This window comes from Platichthys flesus, chromosome 24 (genome assembly GCF_949316205.1).
Source record: "Platichthys flesus chromosome 24, fPlaFle2.1, whole genome shotgun sequence".
Lineage (NCBI taxonomy): Eukaryota > Metazoa > Chordata > Actinopteri > Pleuronectiformes > Pleuronectidae > Platichthys > Platichthys flesus.
The window spans coordinates 3,686,820-3,710,933 of NC_084968.1; the positions used below are offsets into that span (position 1 = coordinate 3,686,820).

A 24,114-nucleotide genomic window follows, 5' to 3' on the forward strand; every position below is an offset into this window, starting at 1 on the left:
GTTCTATTTGTTCTTGGCGTCTGTGTGGAAGATCAGTCCAAATGCTCACCAGCAAACAGGCCTCGCTATGGGGCTAAGAAGCAGATTTCAGGAATCATCCACGCCCACGCTTGGATCAGGGGTCACATTAACATGCTGTCGCCAGTCATCCACTTTGTCTAATGACACCTCTTAAACGATTAACTAGGCATATCCATACTATTCCAACAAAGTGGATGTGATAAGAAGCTTGAAAAAACAGGATACTGACAATGGTTTAGTTTAGTTCGACAAATTTACCCTTAAAAAGGTGACAATGACTGACCTTTTCAGAACTCATTTGAAGACACGTTGGGACTAAAGAGAGGAGGGACGCGACATACATTTTTTTCTCTGTACGATTTTAGATCCCCCTCTCAGACGTTTGATAATGATGTTGGATTTGGACTATTCAATCCCTCAGTTCTTTGACAGAGCGGCCCTGGGATGGTGGTGAAAAATGTATCCTTCGAAAAAGATTGCTGATGCTCTCTTTGAATAGAACATGATAAAGTGATGGCAGCGGGTGAAAAGATGTGTGGTGGAAACGAAAGGAAGCGATTGCATTTGGAAGCTGGATGCAAAGTGCCTGCATCACCTCATGCAGAGTGAACATGGAGGCTGTTTGTCCCACTGACAAAAGGAAGGACGCAGAAGTGATCCATTTGGATCCTGTGTGTGTTTAACACCTGCTTTCAGTGAATGAGGAAACTTAATTTGTTCTTTGTCCATTATTTAATTTGCTCTTTGTTCCTTTGACTGCATTTGGCATGTTGATTTGCTCTGTGGAGGTGCCGTGATGAAGCTGAGCGGGAACTTAATTATGATGTCTTCTTTTAAGTTTATCAGCACAAATATAACCTGATCACTCACTTGAGTCTGCATGGGGAGTTAGACTGGGGCTGAGAAAGAAGCAGGCAGCGCTTTATGAATAACCTGCCCGGCTAGAGAGAATGCAGCGAACCGAGCCACTGAAACTGATGCGTGAACGTCGATGCAGAGAAGATCTAGAGGCATAGCTGCTACACAAGTCACAGTTTTTACTGCAGGCTTGATAGCTGTAAGCTCTGCTTAACTGGTGCTCCATTGTCAAGATCAATCGTGCAGAAAATTAAACTTTTGTTTCTTTTTTGTTATCAGGAGGGAGACAGAATGGTCTGGGAACTGGTTGCTTTAAAGGGGCTCCTGTCACAACTCCCCAATTGTGTTGCACTTCATGATGTTGAAGAAGGAGGTGTGTGCAGCCCTGATGGAGCGTTGAAGCGTATCGAGTATAGAAGAAACCTAATGGGCTGACAACAACAGAGAGTACTGAGAGATACATATGGCAAGGGATTTTGACTCTAGCACAAGACTGCTATAAGAGTATGAGAATAAAATGAGAAAAACCTCACTGTTTTCTCTCCTGTCCATTTTACTATCTCACTGTAAAGTTTCTCTTCCACACTGTCCTTGTTACAAATTTGCCTCAAAGCCAACATGCTTGGAGCCCCTGCTGTGACAGCCCATCATCCTCTCTGTAATTGACCCATGTGGGAAAAGGAAGGCCGTGATATTTGCTTAGTGAGGACAAAGCTCAGAGTCACGTAAACAACCGCAGGCCCAGACAAACAAATTACTGTTGTACCTGTCCCAAAGGTGCCTCTGGGTTAAGGAATAAACATACACGGTATTATTGCATTTTGGAAGATGAGGTAAAAGAGGGGGTATGAGCTAATGCTAGTTCTATTAAAACGGTAAGTCTCTTTGCTTTGGAGCTGTGGATGGTGGCAGCCTGTATATACACAGGAGCAGCAGGACACCGGCCAGGGTTTGCCAAGACGTAAAATGATGTTATTGTTGAGACGCTGATCTTTTACACACCCGTCAAGGTGGACGTTACTGAATTGCGGCCACAGGCGAATAAGCTGAATAAATATTTAATGACAAAGCTGTGAAAATGATCAATGGATAGTGCAGCAGAGCCAAGATACCCGGCCCAGATAGATTTATCATTGTAAGTGAGAAAGCGCTGAGACTGATGACCGCTGGACTATAAATTTCCCAATTTAGGCTTTTAGAAAAAAGCGATATAACACCTTTTGTGTGATTGAATTATGGGGCAGAAGGGAAAGAAAAATTAGGTGCTATTTGTCACCTGGAAGAAATTTCACCGTCTAAATGAAGATGATGATTGGTGACACATAAAAGACAGTATAAGCCCAATCCATGTTTTATAACGTCATGCTATTGGCTCTTGTACGTTTATGCAAGTGTTCTGCGACGAGCTGTCCTCAGTTACACGGCCACTCTGTGGGTGACCCTGTCAGACACAGTGGACCTGGGCTTCAATTCAAAATTGCTCTTTCAGGTACATTTGGTTCTGCATTTATTCCAATCATCCGACATTCACTCTCGACTGCCTCTGTCTGGCTCCAAGCAATGGGAACTGGCAGACAGGCTTCAGGTGCGAATATAAATGTCACTGCAATTACGGCAGAGAGGAGTCGGCAAACAAACAGTGTGCGAAGGTGTGTGCTTCTTTAGAGGTATGTGTGCAGAGAAATTGCAGGAGAGCATATTGCATATTTTGATGCAGATGGTCATAATTATCCTTTAAATTTCTGTTGTGCTTCTCATTGTCTACATCTCTATTTTCTCATCTCTGACTGACATATATTATCTTCAAACACCGGACCTTTCTTCTCCTTAGATTTCATCGTAATGTCATAGAAGTGCAACTGCTGAGAATATAAAAAAAAAATGTTTCAATACAGATCCACTGCTTTTAATTACATGCCCTATATTCCTGGGTTAAAATCACTTCATTGTATGAAATGAAACATGACATTGTGTGGTGCCTTTTTCTCACACGCTCTCGTCTCCATGTTGAATTTGAAATACGCCCGATTTTATTTTCTACAGACAGATGGCTCAACGGCAGACAAGGCATTGTAATTTAGGAATTAATAATATATTGGACAAAAATATTTACTGTACAGTTACCCTTTATTTCTGTCCCTTAACTCGTGTAAGTTTTGATCCAGTTTGTGAGCGCACAGCTGTAGCAGCTGAACATGAATATGGATGTTGTTCAGAAAGTCGATTTGGCTGTTCTTGGTTGCATTTATTTCGTATGTGCTTGTGAATACGCTTGATGAGGAAAAACTAAGCAAAAAAACAAACCTTACCTACAGAGCACAAAGTATTCACCCCAAAGATTGAACATTTGTTTTCCTACTTTTGAAATCCAGCTATATCATCATTTATTTCTTGTACATGTAACAATGTTGTAACGATGACACTACTTTCTCCACCAACAGCGATATAGCAGATTTTGCCTTTACTCTCAGAGTTCTCTGGTGTCAGTAAGAGTTACAAAATGATCAGAAGTCACTAACTGAAGCGAGGGAAGGAAATTTGATATTGACTTATGTCTCATTTTACGACATATTTTCACACTGATAGTCTTTCTTTTACAGGGCTGCTTCACCTTATTCTTTTCCTAAGTCGCTACACCCCTCTACTCTTCCTGTGCTCACCTATAATCTATTTTTCTATCTCTTACCGGATTCTGTCTCACTAGCATTGTATTACGCGGTTCCACCTGTTTCAATGTGCTAATGGTTCAGAGATGTGTTAGCCGATTAGAGGCCTGCATGACAGCGGTATGAATAAACATGAAAGAGCTATCGCAGATACAGGTAGTGGCAAATGAGGCTGATGAGTAACTGAGTGTGGGAATGCAGGCAGATATGCTAATATCGTGGAAATGTGATGCAAATGAGCTGGGCTTTCTTTCCCCTCAAATGCAGAGAGCCTCTCTGTGATGGTATCAAACAGGACACACGATGTTTGACCAGGAGGTGCTTGTAGTTCGGGCGACGCATGAGCAGAAACTGTGCTTGAAGTTCTGGCCTTGGTGGGGAAAGAAGCACGAGGGAAATAAGTAAATAAAAAAATAAATAAACGCACATCAACACGACGGCTGCTCCTCACAGCGCAGCTGGGGAAAATTATAAAATACTTAAAATGACATTGGCAGTAAACTGAGAAAGGATTACAGGGGTGTTAGCATGTCATTTTGTGCATCAAACAAATCCACTTCTCCTGCCTGCCTTGAATAGCAATCCCTGTTGTCACCATAAAAGTGCTTCGCTCTGCAGGTTGGCTTGGCAGAGCACTCCAAATGACATTTTCAATTTGGCAACAGGAGGTCCAGTCATTATGCTAAACGCATAATGTTGACCTTACTGAGATGCTAACATTTGAATGATAGGAGCTAATCAGCAAACGTATGTGTTTGCTGGCCATAACATGCAAAACAAGGGTTCCAGATTTGAAAAGTTTGAGTAATCCATCACGAAATCTGGTTATTTTAGTCATTAGTTTATCCAATTACTTTTGCTCCAAACATATTTATTCTCATCTTGTCCCTATGTAGGAAGAAGGTCCAAGCCCCATGCAGGGCACAAGGATTTCAAACGCAACTACCGAGTAAATCAGGACTTGTCAGACATTGTTTTATCGCAATCCAACAGACAAGAAATCCAGAGAATGGCCACACAACTGGGTCTAGACTTTCTCTGGAGTTTGCCTTTCATATGAAGAACGCAGCTGAGAATTCTCCTCTCAGATGAGCTCACAGCACCACAAATCTCCAAAGCGTTAATTCAAGGGGTGGTGCAGAATGCAGGAGGCAGGATGTAACATCTAAATTCCACTGCTGAGGTCACATAATTTGTTTACAGCACATCAACAGTGGCATCAACCCTCATCACCGAACGCTCTCAAATCAAGGTTGACATCTTCATCATTGTCTTACATGTCTGGTTCCATTTTCACCCTGAGGTATTTTTATTTTAGTTTTTTTTCCAGTTTTCAGGGCAGGAGAAAGTCCAAAGCCTCACACTCGACTATATGCTTTCTCATATACAGCCCCTTGAAAGGCTAAGCGCAACAACTGTAGTTCTGCCGCCATGCAGGGACAATTCGCCACCCAACAGAACCGCAGATACAGTTGCTAAGTGACAAATTGCTAGCAAGAATGGACAAGAGAGATGGAGTGAAAATGAGACAGAAAGGGAGGGGACCGTGAGCAGGAGAGAATAATTGATTGGCTCTCTCTAAGGGAATCTGACTGGGAAGGGAGGAAGGCTGGGTGAAGTGGGGGATTGACTGATGGACGAGGATGGGGAGGAGGGGGAGTAATTGCAGCTGATCATGCCTTACTGAAATGGCTGAAAAACAATTTGTGGGAGTGTGGGAGGTTGAAATAGGGGGAACAATGAAGTGATGGGGAGTATCCGCTCTCCTGGTATTGATTGAAGGAGGGGAAGGGTTGATGTTCTCATACTGTCGTCTAATATGAAATATGCACCGCCAGATAAAATACGACTCTTAAATATGTCTTAGTGACGGGGATTACACAGTCTGAGTGAAAAGGCTTCATTGCATTTACACATTCTTTAATTCCAAAAGGAATAGTGCATTTGGGCGATCACTCTGCTTCTCCCCGATCTTAAAACGCTAATAAATGACAAGGAGTCTCCCTGATGAATCTTTCAGTCATGGCAGCAACTGATCTGTGACACTGTTTAATCTTCAGATCAGTCTATAATGTTTTTTTGCGTGGGAAGACTATTTTTCATCAGAGGTTTGTCATTCATGGATGTGTTTCTTTCTCTCTGCTTCACTCTCTGAAACAGCATATGCATGCATTGTGAGAACAGTGCGTGTTAAGACGTGCACCTAGTTAGCACCAATCTCAATTATGTATGGAGGCTACGATGGGTTTAGAATTTGATGTGTTGTGCTCTGAACTGATTCATCTAATGTTGTATTGCTGCTTGTAAAAAATGTGTATGTTGTTTTACTATCAATTATTACGAAGCCTGCTGCTTCATTCCCTGATGCCTACTGGGCAGACTCTAAATGTGCAAGATGGCAGCTTTCGTAATCTGGATATTTTGGCTTCATTTCTAGATGGTGTGAGGAAGTGGAGACACATCGTCCATCTTTATACAGCACCTATGGTCCTAACAATCAGGAAGCTGCACACATGCCTGTAGATTCACAATGACCAATACATAACCAATAGAGTAGCTTTATTTTTATCAAAGGTCTATCACTCAAGATGCTGGTTAAGCTATTGCCCCAGTTTGCGAGACAGAGGATGTTGGAACGTTTAGTTGTAAAAAAAACAAAAACCGTTGTCCCTCTCCCAGTGCATTCGCCCCATCCTCCCACTGCTCCGATAGTCCTTTAGTCTCAGATGACAGGACTACACTTCATTTCCCACTCTCTGTGCACACAATCGTTCATTCCACTCGCTCGACTCCTCGTGAGCAAACAGGAACGCAGACATACAAGCACGCTTTTCCTTCGACCTGGCAGCCTGTCTCATGTTTCCTGACTGACTGACTGCCTGCAGCGTCCTGTGGGAACCATGTGCCTGTTGAGAGACAGAGAGGCAAATAGACAGAGAGACAAAGGCACAGATAGAGAGATGGAGAGATAGACGGAGGCCTATTTGATTCAAGTGGTCATCAACTTGGATAGTTATCCTTCCAAAAATACATTAACATATAAAAGACTGGATTTCTGCATTCCTATCTTCCCAGTAGATTGAAATCAGAGCATCCAACATATTTCCTGGCATTGTCTTTTTAAATATCTAAATGCACCATGAAACTGGTTTGTATCATTGTCAGAGAGGCTGCTGGAATACCACAGCAAACGGATATTTTACTACATCAGAGGAAGCCATTTCCACTAAAGGCTGATTTTCACGAGACAATAGCAGCACATGTATGTGTACAGGTGACACACACAACCTTTTAAATCCAAAGATGAAAAATCTTTATATTCACAGATCCCCTTAACTAAACTATTTTATTTTACTTTAAGATTTTACAAATGTCTAGCTAGGTAGTTTACTTCTTTTATCTTTCTTTATCTCTTGCCTCTCTTCTTCTACTCTTTTTATTTGAAACGCAATGCTCCCAGCAGGCAGTGCTATCGGAGCCTGTATGTAGATTTAATGTTCAAACACAATACACTTTCCATACTTTAACACACAAACAATAACTACAGCACTGAACATCTGCCACCTTGCGACAACCTTGCACTACACACAAATCGACCGATTGACTCTGAGTTGCTGCAGCGACAGTACTTAGTGACACAATAACACGTTGTTTAAGTTATCCAGTAAAGGTAAGTCTCGCAAATTAGTCTGTCAAGAAACTGATTGAACCAGGAAGATCAGAAAATAAATACTCAATAATAACAAAATATAAGGCAACAGAATGTGCAGATATTTAAAACTATGTACTGCCCATGTATAAAGAGGACAACCTTAACTGCTATATTCATGCTGACGAGAATGTCCTTGCACACTTAATATTTGACCTAGATTCACAATGTGATGGGGCTGGTGCAGTGTAAGGGATACATCTATCATTCCACCAGTCACCCAACACGAGGGTTTCCATCTTTGTCTCCGCCCTTCTGTCTGCACAGTGCGTAGACAGTGTGCGTATTCCCGCAGGAGAGAGAGGGCAAGGATGGTCACCGGTGCTGAAGTCTATAACATGTACATGATGGTAGATCATCATGTCAGGGGGAACAGAGGGAGGGAGAGGGGGGCTGCCTGGCTGCTTATGCTAACCAATGATGCAGTGAATGTGGTGAGACAGGTGAGGGTGTGTGTGTGTGTGTGTAGTGGGGAGAGATTTACAGTGATGAGGTCAAGGCCATTGTCCTTGCCTACATACGATCTCTATACCGCAGGGATTAGACAAATTCTTCAAACGCGCCATTATCCACATGCACACTTGCAGTTCCTCCAGACGCCACCAAGGGGAGCTCTGAAGCTGTACTGCATTATTGGCTGTGGAACATTTCTGCCCTCCCCACCCCTCTGCTTCCTCCTTTCTCTCCACTCTCTTGGCGGAGTGTCCCTATCACCTCACCTAATTCTGTCTGCTTCATTTTATCCTGCACAAAGCTGACAAATTCATAGGGTTTGGGGAGAAATATGTTGAATACACACATATGGAGGGAGGAAGAGAGAGAGAGAGTCCAAGAGGGAGTTTGGTTAGTGAGATCTCACAGGCTTGACTTATTTCTGCAGCTTACTGATGCAGTGGTAGATATGAATGACATTAGAGGAGCAACAGACACAGAGTGGATGAGACTCTGCGAGACAAATGGGGCTGGATGATAACCTGAGATGGGATTCAACGCCTGTCGCGTCGACTGCAGGGCTGTTTGCAACACAAGATATCATGTTGACTACAAAGGAAAGAGCAGTGCACAACGATGAATGTGTCTCAATGTGGGTTCTATGTTGACATTTCCAGTCATGTTTAAACAATGGACGCTGTGATTAACTGTCATCTAAGCCAAACCAAACGTGGTGGGAGGGACAGGACCTGCATCTTGATGGACGAATCATCTGAACTCGTCAATATTTAAAGCTAAACTTAATGTGGAAAAAGGGGAATTTGATGTTTGGAGTCTAAAGGTAGACATGTAAATATATTTGGAAATTATACTGCATAAAGAACAACACTCGTAATAAATACTTGCTCTGATCAGCTTGTATTGAGTCAGTTTGTGTTTGACAAGTCCAAATTCAGCCATCAGTACCCATCGTTGGTAATGTCTCTGCAGTGTAAAAGATGACATTGGGATGTTACTGTTAACGTATTCATCCTTTGTTATTCCCGAACTCCTACCACGTCAATTGAATGCACATTTCACACAGAATAATAGCAGAATTGAGCACATTTTACTTTTTCTTTTTTAATTTGTAAAGTAATTAATTGCTACTGATTGTTAAGATCTACAATATATTTCCTTCATTCCTAGACCAACGTGATATTAAAAGGCATCAACATATTAAGGCTTTCCCTACAGTGTATTCAGGTGTGTGACCATATGCAGCTTCACGGGGGTCAGTCTACAATTTGGCTGACATGTGTGCAACTGGGTAAATGGGTGCTTGCTCTGAGAGACCTTAAAGCATACAAGTGCACATTGATCTGCTGGGTATCAGTGCAGGAGTAAACACAGGGTCAGAGGTGGTCAATGGCATCGATACCTGGCCTCCTTGGGTCCCTTAGTGGGGGAACGCTCCAGTGTAAATCTAGAGAGCCCTGCAACACTTACGCTGCCTCTTAGGTCAATTAGAGCAATCTGTTGGGGACTCAGGACGCTGTGGGAGTTAATGGACATCGTCTGGACAGTGGACGTGAGTGGTCAGTTGTGGATTGTGACATAGACAGTGCAGACAGATTGCAATATGTTGATTTAATGGTAAGTCAGGTGCGATTTTTGCATTGCTTCTTTTTTTTTTACTTCTACCCAAAGAATATAAATTATATGGAGATTAAATGAACACTGTCTGATGTGCTTAGTTTAGTTTCAACGTCTGTTTTTGAGAACAAATCTTTGGATTTAAGATTAGTTGTTCTTCCCACTTGTGTTAAAATTATATTCTGATTGTTATTAGTAAATGATAAAGATATATTATAGATATATATGTGTTTAAAACAATATTAAATTAATGTTTCAATTAATTTAATATTGCAGGGACAGAGCCTTTCTTTGTACATGTATAGACAGCTGGGCACATCGATGGAGAGACAGATAATAACAGTGTTTTGTGTTCCCCATTTGCCTAATGGTCATTATGGTGCAGTTGTCTGTAGATCGGTTGGCTCACGCTGTAAATCTTTAAAATCGTGTTGGCTTCCCGAACTCATTAAGCCAGTCTCACTCTGGTGATCACACATAGTTCTACAGCATTACATATTTGACCCCGACTGTTTGTGTGTGTGTGTGTGTGTGTGTTTGTGTGTATGTGTGTGTGTGTGTCAGAGCAGGTCCATCTGACTTTCGGTGTGTGATCAGTAGCCATTATCCTAAGACAAGCTCCGCATATGCTAATAGAACATCAGCTCCACAAATCTTGGACCATTTCCATGTCTAAGTTACTTTACTGAAATATATTATGATTATTGCTTTATGACAGAAATTGCAGAGTCTGGTTGGCATTGAAATCCCCCCACTATAATTCAACGGCACTTAACATCCACATTAAGAATCACTTTGCTCTAAGGTTTTCCTTTTTTTTTTTTTAAGGGGAGTCATTTTAGTGTCTTAAAGTACAGGAGTTTGATATTATCTGCTTTTTTTCCCGTATTCAAACTTTCAGGGGGCATTTTTGCAGGTGCAAACTTAAAAGCTGATGTACCATCTTTTTGTTAATGCATTCACATCAGGCTCTTTTTGCATTCAAGACTACTTACAAGGCCCATTATTAGGTCTGACAAGACATTCATTCCAATTACAATTACCCAAAAAAACGTGAAGAAGTAAGCACGGCAAGTGTAAGTGGAATTGATTGTATCTCACTACTGGTATCTGCAACTGCCAATTGATGACCTGGAGGATCCAGAGAGGATGCTGTATGTGCACGGCCACGTGTTTGGCTGCGCATGTGTATTGATGTATCATGCACAGCCTCGCACCAAATCACACCCGTACACGTATAAATTCAGGTTGAATGTTATCTTTTGTTTCCCATTTGCAACAATTAACGATTTGTAAAGATGAGTCTGGTTATTTGTTCAGAGAGGGCTTAAGTGCATTGTCACCTTTGATAAATTAGGGTGCATTCTATTTGTGTAGCCAAGAACATTATGTGCATACATATTGAACAGACCACTTTCTGCAGTGGCTCTTCAATAACGGCCAACGACAATGTCCTCGGGAACACCACAACAGGCAGAGCTAAAATCTAACTTGAATAACAATTAAAATCTCATTAGACTGCGATGACTTTTCAACTCCTGCCTTTGAATGACATTTGAATATGAACGAAGGTGCATCTTTTCATGTTTTAGAAAGGAAGAAAGAAAGAATGAAACAGCAGCAGCGGCGGCCCTCTGTTAACTCCACTTGGAAAAATAAACTTCTGTTAATGCAGCAACAACAGAAGAGAGAAGGATGGTGAGACACACTCGCTGTACGATCCCTGTGTAGAGAGAAATGGTAGAGAGTCAAATAAAGCAACAGAGATAGGGTGGGTGGCAAGGAGAGGCCCCACTCCAACTGCGGTGGCCCTGGATAACATAGGCAGTGTTTACCTGGCGCAGGTTGCGGGTGACGCGCACGTCATGCCAGGCATTGTCGTTGAACTTGCCGTTGACGGGCTCTACCAGGGCCTCGAAGGCCCCCGAGCCCAGGTTGATGACCAGCCACACGGCTCCGCTCTTCAAGGAGAGGTTCACGTAGTCGGCCGACTTCCCGGTGTGCAGCATGAGGCCGTTGCGTTGCAGCGTGCGGAAGGACAGGGTGATCTCGTCGGTGCTGCTCTGGATGGGCGTCATCGACAGGTCGTAGCAGAAGAACTCGTTGCCCTTGAAGGTGGCCACCGACTCTTCCTTACCTGGAGAAAGGAAAGACAAGATCACACCGATGTTATTGCCTGTCTAACTCTGTACTTAAGGCCAATTCCATAAAAACAGAGACACCAGAGAATTTGTAAATTGAGACCACAAACCAGAAGGCATTTAACACCTGTATAGAAACTCTAGTGCCATTCGTTTTTTGGCTGTGTTACTGCAGCGCAACCCACACACACCTAAGCACAACTTTGAATGCTAAGCCCTGTACATACCTACGGTGTAGCCCCGCATGAATTGGGCTTTAGTCAACAGTATAGGATTAGCATGGTGAATAAATAGCAGCTTGGTTTAATACACATTTTATAACTGACAAAAACAAAAAAAAAACTGTCCACAGGAATTTCATGTAAAGTACATTAAGACACAAACATACTAAAGAACTGATGCAAAAAAAGAGTAAATGGAAGGAAAGAAAAGGTGTTGACAACGTTGTTACAGGCTGTCAGTCTGTCTGCAGCACATGGCCACCTTCCACGGCAGTGAGCTCCGTTCACACACTATCAGTCAAAACAGACCATTTGTTCAATGGACACATGTCAAACAGCTGCAGTCGAACAGCAGCGGGGATGACACAGTGTGTATCTGACAGCAACTTCACCAACACCTGTTGCAGCAGCCTTCATAACACTCAAACCTAAATCACAGCATTGAGTCTGAAGCCAATGAGCAAGGAGAACTCGTGAATAAGCCTCTATGTAGTTTTCCGTACCGTTTTCTATGATTGTAATTACCTTATCTTAATATAGTTACATCTTAAACTAGGAAGAATGACAGTAGCAAGGTTTCTCCCTGGACTCAACACTACAAATCCTGGTAGAAATTATCTGTTTCTCGAGGTAATAAGCACGAAGGCACACAACACCACACAGCAACAAGATCTCTCAAATGACTCTTCCTCCACTAGGAGGGTGATACAAATCAACTGGCTCCCCGACATGAACTGTGATCTGAAGTGACACTCCACTTCCTGTTCGTTTGTCCCTCCCCACCTCTGGTTCCCCAGGGAGGTCAGTTTGGAGAATCAGACTCAGGTAATAAGGTTTAGGTCTGAAACACGAGGAGGGCGAGGGACAGGGCTGGTGGGGGGGGGGGGGCAAGGGCCCTCCTGTATGGGCGGATCATCAAATCTAGTTTATCCTGAAGTTCCATTACAGCAAAATCACTCCAAGACCTCGGTGCATTTCCCTGGAGGGAGAGGCGGGGGCCAGCCGGAGGGGGTGGTCCTCGGGCAGACAGATTGAAACCCAAATCTCATGAGGGAGCGAGTTCGCCACAGGAGCAATCGCAGGTGAGAGGAGAAGAGGGGTGATGGATAATCGTGTGTCAGTTTGATAGCTGTGCACTTAGTACTGGGACATGTCCACGGATTGTGCGGTAGCCTACATCAGTTGATTACACTATTTCATTAAGACCAATTTGAGGAATAACAGCCGCATGGAAGAAAAGGAAAGGGAGCTTTAGTGACCGACTGTGCAATACAAGTGCTTTGTAAAGTGACAACAGCTAACTGCTATATTTCTGGGACATTAAAGGGATGATAGAGCTCACGTCGAGACAACGCATCAACATGACATGGGTGCATGCACTCACATAAAAGAAAAACATTTATAGAGTCGGAAAAAGAGAGAATGTGAAGGACAAATGGCATCCAGACAGGGACAGCTACTTAAAAGAGCATTTTGGCTGAAATCGAAAGTTAGACCAATCTCAACTGAAGTGTGAATTGTCATCAAAGGAGAGAGAGAATAGATGGAGAGGGAAAATGACACTGGGGAGGAAAAAAAAGAAAGAGAAAAGCGAATCCCCCAAGTGCAGCCTCCTGGCGGTGCTGATGTAAGAAGAATAAAAGCGCGGCAAATGGACCACAGCAACCATTTTCAATTATGTATTAAAGTTGGACCCCCTCCCAAAGTATGGGCTGTTAACAGTAAGCAACAAACAGCTTGCGACTGCTTCCGTGAGCTCAGAGAGATTGAGCCGAATGCGGCGGAGAGACACAAGCAGTGAACGGAGGAAAAAAGAACCTTTTGTTTATGTCTGTTTAATGAGCAGAATGCTGAGAGAGGGAGATAAAGCTGGAGAGGATCAGGGAGAGAAAGGAGGGGACGGACTGCTGCACCAGTCCGTCCTGTCAACATGCCAAGAAAATGCAGAGATAAGTTTTCTCTAAGATCAACACAATCTTATCATTGTTGCTCTTCACTTTAAAGGCAGACGTAGGAGAACAAACAACACTGACAACCCGGTTATACATTGTTATGTTATCTAAACACTCGTCATACTTATATTGCAATTCGGGTTAAGTAATTTTGAATATGCTCCAGGAAGCCGTGATCCTGCTCCAAACTGCGGAGCACTGGAAAAGACCTCCAAGTTTCCCAGAGGGGGGAAAAGAAGATCACCTCAGCTTTGGCTTGCAAGACACAAAAACTAATATAGGGAACAACTCTTCTTTCCTTCTCTGAGACCACTTTAGCTCCTGTGAATATGTGCTTGCCTTTATACATCTGTTTCTCCTTTTAAATCCACTGTACATCTCTATCTCATCATTTCACTCCCGCGGTACCACTCTTGTGATTGCATGCACACACAGACACACACACGCACACACACACACACACACACACACACATATACAGTCGGCGCACACACGCTTTTCAGTCAGATCAAATCTCCTTCCATAAAGCCCAAGAGCCGCGCGCTGCAGCTTGAGGTAAGACAAGACACATAAGCACGAAGCGCAGACTAAAGTGCTGTCAAGGTCTCAATTAACCTCACGGAAGGCCCTGACTACATTACAGAAATGACTCATTTGAAATTTAGCCACCCATAATAGCGTCTTTATTATTAATTAAATGTCGACTTCCTCTGGTATTAGATGCCATTGAGCCGAGGGAACGGACCTTGAGTAGCGGGTAGTTTTAGGGGTCAAAGAACGATACTGCATCTAGTCAGAGTGATCTAACAGCTGTAATGTGGAAAGCCAGTGTTCACCAACTGTCCCAATGTACCTGCTGGCTTCAGCCTTTCATGGTGCTCGCGTCAGGCCGCTTCATCGTTGCGTCAGATTGGTACGCTCAGCGGTTTGGGGTTTAACATCTGAACACAAACCCCAAACCGCTGTCGGCTCTTGAAGTGCTACTCTCTCGCTGCCATCTGATTTCTTTAAAAGAAAAAAGTAATAACCTTCCAAAACTCCTGATTGGACTTTAGACTTTATCTTACTCCTTTCAGCCGTTGTGGTTTATACAATATAGAGTCAATAACCTCCACCTCCAGTACAACCTACATGGACCAATCATATCACCAGCGATAAGCACTTTGCTGCAGCTGAAATGCCAAATGGCCTGGCCTCAGAGACCCCTGGCCTTCACTGTTGTTGAGGGGGTGCTACATGTCTGCATGCTACACTGTAAAACTGTGAGGGGGAGGAAGGCCAGAGGAAGAGTCTTGAATTCCGGCCTGAGTGGAATCAATGTCATTGACTTGGTGGACCATCACACACACTCTGAACCGCTTTACAATTTACATATTGGTCTTGGGCAGCCATGACAACCCTGCAACAGCTTCACTCGTTTTGATCCGAGGGTATTTATAACAAGTGTCCCTAACCTGGAAAAACAGAGCATCTTCACTATTGATGAAATGTCACAAGGACACAAATACAGTCTGTGCTTCTCAGTGCTGCCCTGAAAGTGCCATTTAAGGCTTGTCTTTGGTGGATATCACAGTAATAAAAGTGCAGTGCAGCATGCGTTATTAAATTGGATTCAGCTCAGACGGAGAGAGAGAACAGGTTTAATAAGATGAGCTGCATGAATAGCTCCATCCAAACTTGTGTGGTGCATTAGTCAACGCATAATGAACCTTAACATCCAGCTTTTTGGCCGATTGGATTACATATTGGTAATTAGGCAGCATTACAAGGAATGAGGTAGAAAAAAAAAGAGAGAATGGTTTCAAGACAAGTGTGTGTGAAAATATCCAAAATCTAGTTGACCACATGCTGGCAAATCCTCTCGTCACATCACATTACCTAGCCGCTCCTGCACACGTGCATGCACACTCTTCCACATGTGCATGTACAGTCATACTCTATTAGCTCGCAACAAGTTGCCATCCGCCCCACAGAGACGGTATCAGCTATCAGCTTTGGAGAGCCAGCGACATGAGAGAGGGAGAAAGTCAGGGCTATGTGAGGCTTTGATGCCGCATGAATCAAAGACGCCTGCTGGATCCACAGACAGAGGCCGGTGTCCTGCTGTGGCTCCGACGCACACGCAAACGGTCTGTGAGCGTTTGTTTGTGTATTTAACGCTTTGCCAGTGTTAAAGAACTCGCACATGCAAACATGCTCACAAAAAAATCTAGAAGATAAAAGGCAGCAACCGAGGGAGGTTCATGGCAACAGACTGACCGAAAGAGAGGACAATGCAGATTTTGTAGATTTTTAAAGGTGGGACGAGTTCTAGTGTCAGGGTTCGGCGGAGCAGGGGGGGACAAACTGTTGAGGTTGGATGATGATTGATTGATGGCTCCGATCTCTGTGGCCCCTCCCAGCTTTAGGCTTCACTCCTCATGGATTTTACCCTTTTGGTCTCCCTCGCTCATAAATCCCAACTGTCAGCTGTCCTTCACAAAAACATATGTTGGATTCGGAGCTCGGGCAAAGGCCCATGAACTTGTCTCCAAGGCCAAACTGTCGTAGTGGCAGTGTGCTGGGCATCATGGGACTGTGGCAGGGTCATCCTGAAATTAGCAATTTACTGCCAGGCACTGGGAATGTATAAATAGCTTTATAATTACTGCTATAAACTTGTAGATTCTGTAGATTCTTACTGAGAGGGCTGTGGTTAAGATGCTTTGAAGATATATTTCCGCGGGGCTGGTGAGCTTATACTTTTGCCAAAGCACAAACTGTACATATTTGTGTACTAAGATTTCAGTCCAGATATTTGCTACACATAGAGTTCTGTTCGGTCCACCCTTCAATGAGTACTTGATAAAACACTTTCCCTCACTTAAAGCTTGGACAGCATTTGTTATTCAAACTTGGTTTGAATTATGCCTGAGCACAAAGACTGATACTACATAACAAGGGTTAGGGTTAGGGTTATATACTAAATCTGCCAGACCAATACTTTGTATTATCAGATGATGCCACGTTGCCAGAGCCCAGTGTGTCCCGTCCCCTGTGACCTCATCAATCAAAATGAATGACATTAACACAGCACTGTGATTGGTATCAACTTGGCCTTCAGGAATTTTCTTGCCCTCAATTGAGCCCCGCCCGCCACATAACAAACCGACTTGTTGAAGTACAAGACACAAGGAAACACAGCCAAACTTGATTAGGCTGCATGATCTTGATTAACAAACATTACTGCTATGACCACCAGGTTAGTAGTGATCAAAGCAGTTATGTGTCTTAAAGCCTAACTATCACCTAGAAAGTATCCTCCTGCCCTGCAGGCGCTGTCCTGACCTGGCCTGTGAAGCTATCTAGTTAGCTGTATTGGTAATTTGTGAATAGGTTAATGGATCCATGTCTCTGGTCTCTCTTGGGGCTACTCACATCGAGCCGAAGTAGAGGAACATTGTTCCCATTCTTCTCCCATCTCCTTTCTCTGCACCAACCTGGTGATTACTGTACATATTGATCCGTGGACTGATTGCAATCCTATAATGAAAGAGCCATAACTTTCGGTCTCCCCAGCTCGTTGGCTGAAGGCTCTTTCTTTCCACTTTCCATTCCCTCTGACCTTATGTGCTTGTTGAGCCACAGTGAATGTGCCATCACGCCATTTGCAGTGTTTCTTTTGTTCGGGGGGGAATGCTGCCAAAAAAGCAGGAGGGTCAATATCGAACAAGCGGTCTGCAGTAAGGTAATGTATGAGTACAAGTGTCACTTGAGTAGTCTCTGTTGCCTTTCTATTTTTAACCTCTTAACCCCGGCAGACACATTGTACTTTCAACCAAGTTTGGATGAGCCAAGGTTTCCTATGAGAGAGCATCAGCTTTTTCTAGAGAAAGAGGAAGAGCTAGAGAACATTATTCCATGCATCATATACAAGGAAGAGGACTGTAGTGTGTTGGTAACTTTCCTTGAAAGGTCATCGAAAACATATCCGAAATATCCAAATATAGTTAAACTAAACTAAACGTATATATATTAAAGAAAATAGCTATTGCCTGTCCCAATTGTCTGTCACTTCTAAAAAAGTTTTTTTTTTAATTTTTGTTATACTGTACAGTGAAATTAACCAGTACATTGTGCACGTATCTGCCAATGTAATCACCCACTTGACTTTAGTAGTAAAAGTCACATCCATGAAGTGTCTACAGACTTTATTCTTACCCATGACTTAGTGCACTGGCGGAGGCAAGCATTTCAAGAGCCCTTGGCATAAAGACACTTGATTCGATTATTTTTTGCTCCTCCACCTTTAGATGTAGCTGCGGGTCACCATTTGAGAGAGCATGGTTCGTTTTAATTTAATCCCGTACGCCATAGCTTTGATTGACAGAACGTGAAGGTCACAGTGTGCAGGGGGCAAAGAAGTAAAATAGAAAGTAAATCTTTAAGTAGAGCTGGTGAGAAAAGAAATGAGCACGATTTGCATATGAAATCTGTTCCCCACTGGTACACTCGTACTGTTAATTGGGTCACATAACCCACACTGAAAACAAGGAGTGTCTCCAGTTGGACAGCGTTGGGAGCAATGCGCTGCTGTAGTCCAATTTTTCTGATTCCCTCTCTCAATGTCGTCTCGACCATTTTAACTGAGGCATTTTCATAAGACAGTTTTACATGCAATCAGAATCAGATTCTGATTCTGGGTCAGTGATTGTCTAAGAGCTCCATGTCATCGTTAATGATGTCGACCGTTTCTTGTGTTTGACTCGTATATATGACCAAACATAGGCACGACACAAGATTGATCCTCTTTTTAATGCCCACCAGTGATGTCTTTGACATTTGAAAACCACAGAGATAAGGATTAACTTCCAATTAGTGATACACAATCACCAACATGTGAAGCAGAACCTTGGAAGTTGATCACTGGCCAGGGAAAAGAAGAGGCTGACAACAGCATAGGTCAAGGAAGCAGTACATGACTGCAGCCCTTCCAACATAGCGTTCATTGTAACAGGGCCCTCTCTCAATGTCGTCTCGACCATTTTAACTGAGGCATTTTCATAAGACAGTTTTACATGCACTCTGATTCCCACATTTGTGTTCTTGGGAATAATTTCAGTTAGTTGAAGATACGACTTAATTGGGGATGTAGATGCTGCTGTAATTATATGTTGCCTTGGAAACAGTCACTTTTGTAACAGTACCATCAGAGCCCATGGCAGCCACCTCGTGACTCCACCCCACCTCCTTCACTCTCTGATTTGCACTTTATTTCCTTTTTCTCGTTTCTCCTTAGCCATTTATTTTCTCTCCCACTGTGGTTGTTAGATGACTATTATCACAGTGGAGGGCTCTACGGCAACACAAAGAAAATATCATGTAAAGTGACACTGGCGATAGCCTTGTGTTTTTCCCCCCTGAAAACAGAGCTCCTTTGCTGACAGACCGCAAGAAAGGCAGAGTACACTGCTCAAAATAATGGAGGCAACACTTAATGGTCTCAGTATAACACCAAGTCAGTTAATCTTCAGGGATATCAATCTGTGCATTTCGGAAGCACAAGTGACTGTGAATACATTTCACCTGCTTTGGTGCAAATGAAACAGGTGCAACAGAGGAAAAAGCAAGACAACAACCTACAATGTAATGTTTTTACATATGGGATCCACAGACAGTTTCTCTATGCTTATCCTTACTGACTGATTCTGGGTCAGTGATTGTCTGAGAGCTCCATGTCATTGCCAAAGGTGCCTCGACTGCTGTTATGTGACCAGATGAAATACTCAGAACAATTTTCAGAACATATGCTGGTGCAGTGGGTCCTGGGTTCCTCCTGCAGATCAATGCCCTGCCTCATGTGACCAGAATGTTTCGAAAGTTCCTGGATGACGTAGGCATTGATGCCATTGACTGACACTAATTTCCTCCTGACTTACATCCATTTGAGCACCTATGGGATGTTATGTTATTAAGATTAAGATGAATTTATTAGTCCCAAACACATGCACAGACATGCACAGGCAAACTCATGCAGGTAGGGAAATTTAACCTCTGCTTTTAACCCATCTGGTGCAGGACACACAGATCAGTGAGCGACCATGTACGGCGCCCAGGGAGCAGATGTTAGGGGAGTAAGCTGCCTTGCTCAGGGGCACTAGACAGGTTAGGAAGAATCCTCTTGGATTTTTGTTGTTTCTCCGTGGAGTCGAACCAGAGACGAACCAGTGACCTTTTCTGCCCATAGTCCAAGTTTCTGCCAATAGTGCACCGCCTCTCATCGATGTATGTATTGGTGCATCCACCATGTACTGCCACAGACTGAGCTCACTGTGCTCACTGATGCCCTGATCCAGGTCTGGGATCACCAAGGACACCATCCCCGACTCATAAGGAGCAGGCTGAGTCACATTATGAGTTGCCATGATGAAATTCAAGCAAGTTGGATTAGCCTGTAATTTGTAAATTGCATGTACATTTTGGTGTGGTTTTCAGTCCAGCCTACAAAGGGCTGATGAACTTGATTTCCATTGTATATTGTATGAAATGAGTGCCCTGGTTAGAAACATGGAACAATGTCATTATGTACCGCTCAAGTCAAACATCATTTACTGGACCAATGTTGTAAACAAGCCATAGGACTTCTTTCTAAGATAACTCAACTGTACACTTCCTATGTGTGGCCATTTTCTGCTACAGTGACCAGGCTAATGTCCACATTCTTTACCTCAACAACATGAAAGAAGCCATCTGAAATACAGGTATGGATTATTTTTTTCTTCCAATCGCTCCAGTGAGTATTGGTTGGTCTTGGCTCATTAACTCTATATTGAGCTGTAGAGAAACCATCTCACAGATGACAAAAAAATGTGTGCATACTTGCACAAAGCCCCTTATTTACAGATACAATTACAATAGCCTAATATCTAAAATACAGTATATAACTTAGTCTTTGAAGAAAAGGTTAGAGTTGCGATGTGATCTGACAACCTATAGAGAAACGTATATCTCCTTTAATGAAATACATACTCTTGCACAGTTTATCATGAACTGTCACTCTGCCACTCTCAATAAAGACAAACAATGTGGTATTGTTTTTGTGAGGGTTCTTTGTGTTGTTTTATGTGTGTTCTTTTAATTGTGTGAGGATCCTTGGCAAACAGCCTGAAGAATTATCCATTGTAAACGGCTTTACTTAATATGGTAATGTCATCGCCGGCAGTGTAATGAAGTAGTGTAGCTGTTTAGTGTGTGCGTGCACGCTCTTGATCACATTAAAATAAACGTGTGCTGCCGCACAAAGTTGTCCTCTTGTTTGGAAACAAGCTAAAACACTATCGTAGACAAACAAAGTCGGATTTCTTTGTCCATTAATGATGTCGACCGTTTCCTGTGTTTGACTCGTATATATGACCAAACATAGGCACGACACAAGATTGATCCTCTTTTTAATGTCCACAAGTGATGTCTTTGACATTTGGAAACCACAGAGATAAGCATTAACTTCCAATTAGAGATACACAATCACCAACATGTGAAGCAGGTAAATTCTAGAATCTTCACCACCCATGGGTTGTGCAAAACCTTGGAAGTTGATCACATGGCGAGGGAAAAGAACAGGCTGACAACAGCATAGGTCAAGGAAGCAGTACATGACTGCAGTTCATTGTAACAGGGCCTATAACACATAGGAACCTCCAGATTGGGTTAAAACGAAATAAAAACGAGTATTTGCCATGAAGACGTCACAATGGATAAGACTGAGAGTTGTGGCTCAAAAAACTCTCTCTCTCTCCCTCTCTCTCCCTCACACATGCACACACATACTAAACAACAACCTGAGTTGGGTGAAATGCCAATGTGGAAACACTAACAAGGCATCCAATCAGTCAAAGGAGTTGTAATGAGTGAAACCTCTTTCTGAATACGTTTGACCTCCTGAACCTGCTACTGACAAACACCAGAGCTGAGAAACCAGGCTGTTTGCAGACAAGCACAGAGTTTGGTATAATGCATGGGGTTTAACATTGTGTGCCTGACAACTTTCAAACTATGACATGCATGAGGGTGACATTTCAAAACTGTATGAAGAAAGCTAAGCCAAACTCGTGTAAGACGGTTATATATAATCAATATTTCCACTGACATTTTAGGGTAAATGTTAAGAAACTTTCACCTCTGATGTGTCACAGACTGGACAACAAACACACAGCAGGAGCTTAAATAGGATTAATCTGCTGATGTATTGGAGACCCTTTAGCTAAATGCTAACCTTTCTCTCTGGAGGCCTGTCAATGATGGATGTGGCAACATGAATCAGCCCATGTGGCACAGAGTGAGACAGAGGCATTGAGCTGTGGAGATAACAGCTTCCCAAAATTAGATTATAGAAGAGCAGGGAGTATTTTTGTTCCTGCTGGTTCAAAACAACTGAGTTAAGAGAAGACAAAAAAAGTTTTGTAAAAATACACACAAACTCAAAAATATAATTCCAAATCTTAGTAGAAAAAGTTTATCAATAACTAAAACAAATCCTTCTCCAACTATACGGCATCATATTCTGCAGGAAAAACTTGGGGAAGATTTCAGTGGAATGGATGTAGGTGTCTGCAAACACTGAAACATGTACTGTCCCATGTTCATATGTTTACTAAAAGGTGGTCTGCAATTGTACATATTAGTACTGACTCTCATCTGGGAGGCAAGTTTTTTAAATATTGATCACACACAGAATTTGCTCTAAAGGTAAAAGTACACATTCATTGTATATTGTATGTCATAGTCTTGTTCGTCTACAACCCTCTGCATCGCCGAAAAAACTAGTACAACAGCTTGTCAATTCATTTTGGGTGGGAGGGAAAGGAAAATACAACATGTAGTGTTAATAAGTCAAAATGAAATGCTCTTGTATCTGCTCATTTAAAACTCAATCGATATATGCATGAAGTTAAGGATTCTGCACATGAATGGTTACTGAAATTATAGTGTTGATTACGGTGATCAGTTCTTAATGGTAGTTGTTGTCGTGGGTGGAGTGGAAGGATAAGACTAGTTATTGACTGAGATCCAAATCCACTCCAAAAACTATGACACCCATTTACAAGAAATGTCCTTAACAAATCCTATTCCATAAATTGGGGTGATGAAATTTTAAAACAGAAAATAAGAAAGGAAATTAGCTGCAAATGGACGCTTTTTCAAAGCATTGATTACACACCCACTCACAAAGACATCTGTTACTGGTCAGGCAGCTGCTGGTTCTGAATTATTGAGTTTGAATGTGTGTGTATAGGGGGAACCTGAGCGGCAGTGTCATTTCTTCACTTCTACATGTCTACTGAGCCTGCAGGGAATTTTCACTTACAAATGTATGTTATATGTAAACCAGTGCTCTTACTTAGGATACAGACAAGCTCAAATTTTGACATCTGCTGTAACACAAAATGAGTCTGACTTGGGCAGAACATTTATTTTTTCAGACACTTCCCTGCAGCCTTCTCTGAATCAATGTCTCCTCACTCACGTCTGCCTAACTTGCAGCAACATTTGATATGGTTAAGTTCTATCCACCAGGATAACTCCTGACCCTGGCAATTAGCATTATCATCCTTATGAGGGGGGGGGGGGGAATCCTGCCTCATTAGCTGACTGGCTACCCATAAAAATAAACAAGATTTAACACATTAATGCAAGCCAGAGTAAATTTGTGAGAACTAATGAGCTGAAATATCCTGGATACGAGCACTGCCATTTTAACGGTCTTTGTTCTCTAATGTTTATATAGCAGGAAGCACTCAGGACTTGTTTCTGCACTGGTCCCACATATTGTAGTTCTGTATAAAATTCAACAGCTCACAATTATCAGCAGTCTGTTGCCACTGTTAGCATCCCAGTCTCAAGCTCCAGAGTATTTCCCTTCTAAGGCACGTTACGCAGAACATTAAAGCAGTTGCAATATTACCACCAGGTGGCTCTAAAACTTTTCACATGCAAAACAAGTACATTACATTTATGGAAATTCAAAATAGAGGTCATGGTAAGGGATGGGGGTGTGGAGACGTGGTGTTGAGGTCCGGTCCCATACATATGCTCAACCAATCATGAGTCAGCCTCAGCTGTCATGACATTTCACCCTGTTTTTATCAAAATAATAACTAATCTTTGAGAAAAATGTATTTGATACTGTGGTGTTTACGACCTCCACTGCAGTCAGCCACCAGGGGGCATTTCAAATGCTTTGGCCTCATTTTTCGGGAGAAGTCATATCTTCAACCTTTAAATATAGTTTAGTGTTGGAACAATAGAACAAATGGGGTATTTCACCAGGGCGATGTTTTCATTTGTACAGCTTCTAACAATGAATATTTCACTCATTAAGTCTCGGTGATGTATAGGCAGGTGGCCCCGAAGTGAAAGCAACACACACACACAGATCCATATACCTGCAACAGCGCCCGTACACAATAACGCACACAACCTACACAGCTCTTCTTAATCAAC

General features: G+C 42.6%; 1 protein-coding gene across 1 annotated transcript in view; it reads right to left on the minus strand.

The window, feature by feature from the left end:
- nrxn2b (neurexin 2b) overlaps positions 1-24,114 on the minus strand; it is a 598,599-nt gene that overhangs the window by 320,658 nt on the left and 253,827 nt on the right. Inside the window, exon 6 of the mRNA XM_062384235.1 lies at positions 11,157-11,458. Coding sequence (XP_062240219.1) covers positions 11,157-11,458 — 302 coding nt within the window. The remainder of the gene's footprint in view (positions 1-11,156; positions 11,459-24,114) is intronic.